This window comes from Oncorhynchus mykiss, chromosome 7, assembly GCF_057628025.1.
Source record: "Oncorhynchus mykiss isolate SJ-2025 chromosome 7, ASM5762802v1, whole genome shotgun sequence".
Taxonomy (NCBI): domain Eukaryota; kingdom Metazoa; phylum Chordata; class Actinopteri; order Salmoniformes; family Salmonidae; genus Oncorhynchus; species Oncorhynchus mykiss.
This window is the reverse complement of record NC_143028.1, coordinates 57,883,257-57,891,582: the sequence shown is the minus strand read 5'-3', so window position 1 is coordinate 57,891,582 and position 8,326 is coordinate 57,883,257. Positions and strand designations below refer to the sequence as shown.

General features: G+C 41.0%; 1 protein-coding gene across 1 annotated transcript; it reads right to left on the bottom strand.

Annotated features, from left to right (window-relative positions):
• Positions 1 to 650: 650 nt before the first annotated feature.
• On the bottom strand, positions 651 to 6,321 carry LOC110527135 (homeobox protein Hox-C13a). The gene is made up of 2 exons (XM_021608284.3): positions 5,469 to 6,321; positions 651 to 1,687 (listed from the first exon to the last, which is right to left on the bottom strand). The coding sequence occupies exons 1-2, from the start codon at positions 6,127 to 6,129 to the stop codon at positions 1,428 to 1,430; spliced, it is 921 nt and encodes a 306-aa protein (XP_021463959.1). The 5' UTR covers positions 6,130 to 6,321; the 3' UTR covers positions 651 to 1,427.
• Positions 6,322 to 8,326: the final 2,005 nt, after the last annotated feature.

The window sequence follows — 8,326 nt, the reverse complement described above, 5'->3', positions numbered from 1 at the left end:
CAGCCACCCCTGATATGCTAGTGATGGCTGTTTAGCAGTCCGATGGCCTTGAGATAGAAGATGTTTTTCATTCTCTCGGTCCCAGCTTTGATGCACCTATACTAACCTCGCCTTCTGGATGATAGCGGGGTGAACAGGCAGTGGCTCGGATGGTTGATGTCCTTGATGATCTTTTTGGCCTTCTTATGGCATCGGGTGCTGTAGGTGTCCTGGAGGTCGGGAAGTTTGCCCCCGGTGATGAGTTGGGCAGACCGCAACACCTTCTGGAGAGCTTTGCGGTTGTGGGCGATACAGTTGACGTACCAGGCGGCGATAGAACCCGACAGGATGCTCTAATTTATGCATCTGCAAAAGTTTGTGTGGGTTTCAGTTTGTCAGTGATGTGTACGCCAAGGAACTTGAAGCTTTCCACCTTCTCCACTGTGGTCCCATCGATGTGGATAGGGGGGGTGCTCACTCTGCTGTTTCCCGAAGTCCACGATCATCTCCTTAGTTTTGTTGACGTTGAGCGAGAGGTCATCTTCCTGGCACCACACCTCAGAGTAGACATTAAGCGATAAAACCTGATAAGTGGGAGACGGGTTCAGATAGAGGTTCGTGTCGATAAAATAGAAAACAGATCCCATAGAAAACAGGTCCATTTGATCTTGTTTGATCGTTATATTTCTTTATTTATGAAACACGTCTCCATTGAGTACATTTCGATCGAGCACCACATCACAGTTCAAATACTGCACCAAATAAAAGGAATAAAACGTCTTACAATCGGAATGCACAGCCCGAATGCTATAAGACCTAACTCACTATACAAACCAAACGGCAAAAGATTCTGCAATACTTTTTAATATTCTTATACGGATTACAATCATTTTAGTTGCATTACAGAGACATATCCTTCACTGACAAAAATGATCAAAATATGAGAACCATAAAATAGTCTGTAGCAATTTACAACCCCTGTCATACGAGACAACTTGTAATTAAATATGCATGGTACTGTACAATAGACAATAGTAACCTTGCTCAATCCCGTGGGATCAAACTAAAACGGCCATATACTATATCATTGAAAAGTGAGTTCAGTCTTGATGTGTCCAACACCTGACAATGTCTGAACAAGATAACTGTATGAAATCCCCAAAGACCTCCGTTTACTTTATCAGGCACAAAAGTTTGTAATTTAGGTCTGAGGCTATACCAACAATGCGGGTATTGCTTTCGATGTCCCTGTAAGGATGTGATCATTCGTTCCAACCAGTTTTCATTCAATCTTCTGTATTTCCCCCCAGTTTATGTCCAAATAGGGAGGTGAGATTAAGTTTGTGTTGTGCAATGCATCATAGGTGAGAATTCTGTCGATGTATAAATATCGAGCGTTTCTGTGATAAAAAGTATTTGAGTTGTCATGCCAGTGAGATTGGACTGAATCAAGTGGCATGCATGTGAGAGCTTGATTTAGATTTACAGACACATTTTTTCTCCTTCACCCGCCGGTTCTGGAACCAGATGGTGACCTGGCGTTCAGAGAGATTAGAAGTGGCAGATATTCGACGTCTCTTGTCTTTGGTGATGAACTTGCTGCCTGCGTACTCTTTCTCTAGTTCCTTCAGCTGGATCTTGGTGTAAGGAACTCTCTTTTTGCGGCCTCGTCTGTAGCTGCTGACCTCTGGCTGCAAAGGGACGACATCTGAGAAAAGAAGGGCATAACACACTGAAAGGAAGGCCGAGAAAACAACGACTGTTAGCCTACATTTGAAAATGAGAAGAAACAATTGGAAATATTGTTTTTTATTTGATTTTATTACAGGCAGAACAATGTGAAAGCACCCAGCACTGGATTCTGATGCATTGCATTTAAAATGGTCCCGTAGATTGGGCAGGGCTAGGCTTTAGGCTACTTTATTAAGGGCCTAAATATGAGATTGCAGTCATTATGGTATAGTTATATCAAAATATACACTTCATGACCAAAAGTTTGTGGACCTGGATTGCAGTTGGCATTCCAATTCATCTCAAATGTGTTCATGGGGTTGAAGTCAGGGCTCTGTGCAGTCCAGTCAAGTTCTTCCACACCAATCTCGACAAACCATTTTTGTATGGATCTCACTTTGTTCACGGGGGCATTGTCATGTTAAAACAGGAAAGGGCCTTCCCCAAACTGTTGCCACAAAGTTGGAAGCACAGAATCGTCTAGAATGTCATTGTATGCTGTAGTGTTAAGATTTCACTGGAATTAAGGGGCCTAGACCGAACTATAAAAAACAGCTCCAGACTATTATTCCTCCTCCACCAAACTTTACAGTTGGCACTATACATTGAGGCAGGTAGCATTCTCCTGGCATCCGCCAAACCTAGATTCATCCGTAGGACTCCAGAGAACGCGTTTCCACTGCTTCAGAGTCCAATAGTGGCGAGCTTTCCACCACTCCAGCCGGTGCTTGGCATTGCGTATGGTGATCTTAGGCTTGTGTGCTGCTGCTCGGCCATGGAAACCAATTTTATGAAGCTCCAGATGAACAGCTATTGTCCTGACGTTGCTTCTAGAGGCAGTTTGGAACTCTGTAGTGAGTGTTGCAACTGAGAACAAAATATTTTTTACGTGCTACGCGCTTCAGCACTCAGTGGTCCCATTCTGTGAGCTTGTGTGACCTACCACTTCGCAGCTGAGCCATTGTTGCTCCTAGACGTTTCCACTTCACAATAACAGCAATTACAGTAGACCACGGCAGTTCTAACAGTGCAGAAATGTGACAAATTGAGTTGTTGGAAAGATGGCATCCTATGATGGTGCCACGTTGAAAGTCACTGAGCTGTTCAGCAATGGCCATTCTACTGCCAATGTTTGTCTATGGATATTGCATGGCTGTGTGCTCGATTTTACACCCCTGTCAGCAACGGGTGTGGCTGAAATAGCTGAATCCACTAATTTGAAGGGGTGTCCACATACTTTTGTATCTATAGCGTATTATCTAAATGTTTAAATGACTTCAGCCTCGCCAAGCCCATCTCATGAAGTCCTCAGACATGGATGTATGTCTAATACTGACTTCTATCACGGTGACCTGCTGGCTAGGCACACCATGGTGACCGTTCAGTCCAAACATAGATATGTAACCTATGCATAAAAATGAAATTGGCATAGTGACAGGAAAACACTGTGAATATTAAGCCTTAATAATCTGAATTGGGGCTATGATTAGCAAGAAGGCACCTTGGGTGTGGGGGTGTGTTATATACCAAGGCCAAGGGCTGTTCTTATGCACGACAGAACACGTAGGGCCTGGATACAGCCCTTAGATTTGGTATATTAGCAATATCCCACAAACACCCGATGTGCCATTTTGCTATTGTAAACTGGTTACCAACGTAAATAGAGCAGTACAAATAAATGTTTTGTCATACACGTGGTACACGGTCTGATATACAGTACCATGGCGGTCAGCCAATCAGAATTCAGGGCTCGAACCACCCAAGTTCACCCACTTGTAATAGGTTGGGAATAGGCTGGGCAGCTAATCCTATCTATATTAATGGCCCCTGATTTTAAAATTGAATGCAGCTTCAATTGATGTAGTAGAAGACATCACATCCTATTCATTTTGATCATGCGGCTGGGTTGTGCATACACAAGCTCATTAGTTTGGTTTGTTAACAGTCCTATTATAGCCTATTTATTAATTCTACTGAGTTTTATTTCAGAGGGTTTAATATAGGACTGCATCGACAGCAGAGATTATATAAAGGACTATTTTAATGAGGTCAAGAACAACATTATGAATGGTTAATTGGTCAGTCGAACCAAGGACAATAAAAAATAAAACTGTACAGTATATATGAAAATGTTTGACTGTTCAAACACAGTAAGTCTATTATGTGTTATGGGCATATAGCCCCAATAGTACATTATATTACAATAGGCTATTGACTGTATTGGCCTAGGACAAGAGGTAATACAAGCTCCAAATGTCATATGTGTCAACTTTTTACTAGATTGTGAATGATAAGCCCATCAATGTATGAGCTATTCGTCAACAAGGTAGTATTCAGAAATCGAATGTGCTATTCAATAGTGGCAATCGGCCTACTTGTCTCTCTGCTGTATATATAACGGAGTGTCACAACATAACTAACGGATCAATTCGGTTGAACTAGACAATTTATACATGAAAGGTTTCTAAGGCTACTTATAAAATGGAAACAAAACTGAAAATGCATATTTCTATGAATTAACTCAACGCATTCATAGTCTATGGATAATTTATTTCTCTCTCTCTCTCTCTCTCTCTCTCTCTCTCACACACACACACACACACACACACACACACACACACACACACACCCTATATGGAGTCACCCTAGAATTCCATTGATTTGGCATTCAATTTGAAATATTCACGAAAAAAACTGAAAACAAATGTGCTCGCAATAGCAAATTGAGAATAAACGCAAGGCGTAAAAATCGCGAGCTTCAAGGCACCACTCCCTGTTATGACTAGATTTACTGCAATGAGCAAATATCTGTTATTTTATCTGGGAGGGCAACGGTGCCCTGCTCCAATCCATGAACCTCATTGTAGCGACTATAAAATCAAAGGTGTTGTTTTTTTGCATTGTTTCTAGTTCAATATCCGGCTTTTGAAAAATGGCCTCTTCTCCGGAATTGAACGCAAAGACGAACATAAACAAACACTCTCACTACCCTGTGATATCATGCACTTCAAGTGCGTTATAGTCATAAGCTGTTTTATATGACAAGGCTATACAAAGGAAACTGGTTTTAAATTAATAAATGAATGAATAAATAAAAGCAAATGTATGTCATGAAATGTCGATCCTTTCTTAGAGAGATATGTATACAGTGGTAGCCCAAAGTTGGTAAATTGTTGCCACCTCTGCAAAAAAAAAAAATATATATATACATATACATATATATATATACACATATACATATACATATATATACATATATGTATATACACATATACATATATATATACATACATATACATATACATACATACATACATACATACATACATATATATACATATATATATATATATATATACATATATACATACATACATACATACATACATACATACATACATACATACATACATATACATATATATACATATACATACATACATACATACATATACATATATATACATATACATACATACATACATACATACATACATATACACACACATTTTCTGACATTTTTTTGCAGGGGTGGCAACAATTTAGAAACGGTGGGCTACCACTGCTAAATGAATATAGGGGAAACACTGCGGGCGCGCGCACGCACACGCACACGCACACACACACACACACTGCTGGTCCTGTTCGTCTTAGTGCAGTGCAGGTAACACTAACAAGTGTGAAGCGTAAAAACCACTTGGTATTATTAAACATTACATGAACCATGCATTTTAATAAAAGTGAAAAGGTTTTCATACCTGGGAATGGAGATTTCCAGAGATGTGTTGACTGTGTTTGCTCTTTAGAACAGTACACCTGTCCGTCCCAGCCATTAGATAGAGCCCAATGCTGATATCCATCCATGGGAATCAAAGTATCATGTCTCGGTTCCGGGTGCGCACTGATACCGGGAACCACAGACACGTCCAAGTAACCTGGGACAGTCTGGTATGAACTGGCAAAACTCGGGTAAAAGGCGAACTCCTTTGCCCTGCCTGACAGCTCTTCCGTGGGCAGTGCCGCGCTTGGTTCTGTATACTTCTCGGCAGGGTGGTAAGAGCATGGCTTCTGCTGCAAGTTAACGTTGTGCGAGTGTGACAATCGACAACCGTAATAAGGGCTTCCGAACGGGTAGCCATAACCCAGGGTGGCGCTTGAGGAAGTCTGGGTAGCGGGGCAATGTCGCCCTGTGTCCTGGGAGGGTATTTCCGAGTACACAGAACCCTGGTGGCTTAGGCTGCCGGAGTGTCGTCCCAACGCTGAGTGCGAGATCAGTTCCCTGCAGTGAGTAGCAGGACAATTCCCGCCTAGTCCCTCCATTGATTGGTTTTTATTCTGATTATTTTCATTCGGGCTTTTTTCATATACGTACATTAAGGTGTCCGCCCAGCGTGGATGCAGAACCAGCGAAGTCGTCATATCACGGGTTGCCGAAGCTTTTTAAAAGTCGACTACTCCAAGACTGACACCTCATCTCCAAGCACATTTTACGCATGCGCAATAACCAAGTGTCCAGTTCATTATTGAGACCCTAGATCCGCTGACACGTGATAAACTAACGAGACCGACACGAGAGTGTGCTCGGGGTGGGGGCGAGTGGCTCATCCCTTTAACACCACTGGTGTTTGTTTCTTGATTGTAAAGTCCAGCGGATACTCTCATTGGCTTGGGTTGTCAGAGGCAAGTATCCTTAAAGGGGACGTAAAACATGCTTAACAGTTTGAAGGTGGAAGAGGCCATAATCTTCCTATTTTACCAAACGGAAAAGTATTTAATCTAAACCACATAACGTTGGCGATGTCGAAGAATTCGCCGGGCCAGTGATACTATTTAGATACTTGTGAAGATTTTCGGTTCTTGATAAGGTAAATATTAGGCTTGTATTGCGTATTTTGGTTAACCAATATTCTGATGTAATCAACTAGGCTAAGGTACATCACTTATAGTCTAATGTTTTGAAATACAACATTTAGCAACCATCAGCGAAAGGATAGGCTACGTTTGAGTTTTAAAAGTTACAATGTCTGTAAAGAGAACCTGCGTTTGTTGGCTGTGGGACCTTTTACATGTAGCATATGACATTAAACAACAGTCTATTTACTCAAAATGTCTAATCTTACCAGAAGATTAGAGTGCAGCATTGCAACTGCCTGGTCTTTATAATTTGGGGGTATTAAACATAAATTGCTGTGCAATTTTGGCAAAACTGAAAATATGAAAAACATAGTCTGTAGCCTATCTACCACTCCTAAATATGCATATTCTCTAATATAACATGCACGTGTTCTCAAAAGCAGTGGTCCATGCATATTCTTCAATCTAACAGAATGTATTATTTTCTCCAGTATAGGCTAATGAACAATAAAGATGTGTAAAACCTAGTTAAAATGTAGGCCTATATTTGCCAAAAATGTAGGATATTGCTGTATTCTAAGAATAGTGTTTTGGGGGACGTGTATGTACTGGGTGAGAACGTGTTTCGTGAAGTTTCAGTCGCACTATAAACACAAAAATTGTAATTTATGTAAGCCCATCTAAAATCCCAGTTAGTTTTAGTACAACACAAGAAGGACACCACGGTGGTCATGAGGCAGTCCTGTATAGCTAAATGCACCAGGTATGGGCGCTGTGTCAAAAGCAGCATGAAACAAACCATAGCCTACCAGGGCTCTCCAACCCTTTTCCTGAAGAGCTACCCTCCTGCAGGTTTTCTCTCCAACCTCAGTTGTAACTAACCTGATTCAGCGTATCAACCAGCTAATTATTAGAACCAGGTGTGCTAGATTGGGGTTGGAGCGACAACCTACAGGATGGTAAGCTCTCCTGGAACAGGGTTGGAGAACCCTGGCCTAGGCTATTGGAATTGAAGCGATACAGGGAATAAAATCGTTGGACTAACTCTTCAGTTTGTCCCAGGAAATAGGAACTCGTATCGGCCAGCGGAGCAACTCACAAATATTGACCATTCATTCAAAAATGGCAGACACAAGGAAGTCCAAGGTCAAGGTAGGGAACGCTGACAAACACTGCCGTAATAAGTCTAGACAGGCAAGAATGAACTTCACACCGGCATTGTGGAGTTTAAGTGTAAACTCGTTCCAATTAGGAGAGCCATCAATGACGCTTCCGAGTAGCTAGTTTTAGAAAACAAAATCTGGACGGACCAGTTCTGTCTTGCCATAGTCTACATCAAACCAAACATTTAGCTATCATGGAAACAACATCTGGGTAGAGGGCAAAACAAAACATGTCTCTTAAACCGTTTTTGTGATCACATAGACCTATTAGAACTACACACAATATAATTGCATTTCCATTTTCAGCAAGAATGATACAAAATCAACCGGCTAACGAATTCTATATGATGAACACATGGGGATTTCTTTTAAATTACAAGCAGTAGACATAGGTATAGCAGAAATGTGTCTATATTTTCTAAGTGCAAGTTGTAAGGTACAGTGTAACATAAGTCTGCCATCTTTAAGACACGTTGTATTTCGAAAGATACACTTAAACGTGTTTTTCTTTATCCATGGATGTTAAAAGTCTAAGACACAATTTTGTGATTCAAAATTCACGATTGAAAGGCATATATAGTAGCCTAAGGTTGAGTTAA

Bases quoted from the DNA above. Each gene is read 5' to 3' on its own strand.
- LOC110527135 (XM_021608284.3), bottom strand. From the start codon at position 6,129: ATGACGACTTCGCTGGTTCTGCATCCACGCTGGGCGGACACCTTAATG. The intron at 1,688-5,468 runs GTATGAAAACCT...TTCTTTTCTCAG, and splicing joins CTGGAAATCTCCATTCCCAG to ATGTCGTCCCTTTGCAGCCA.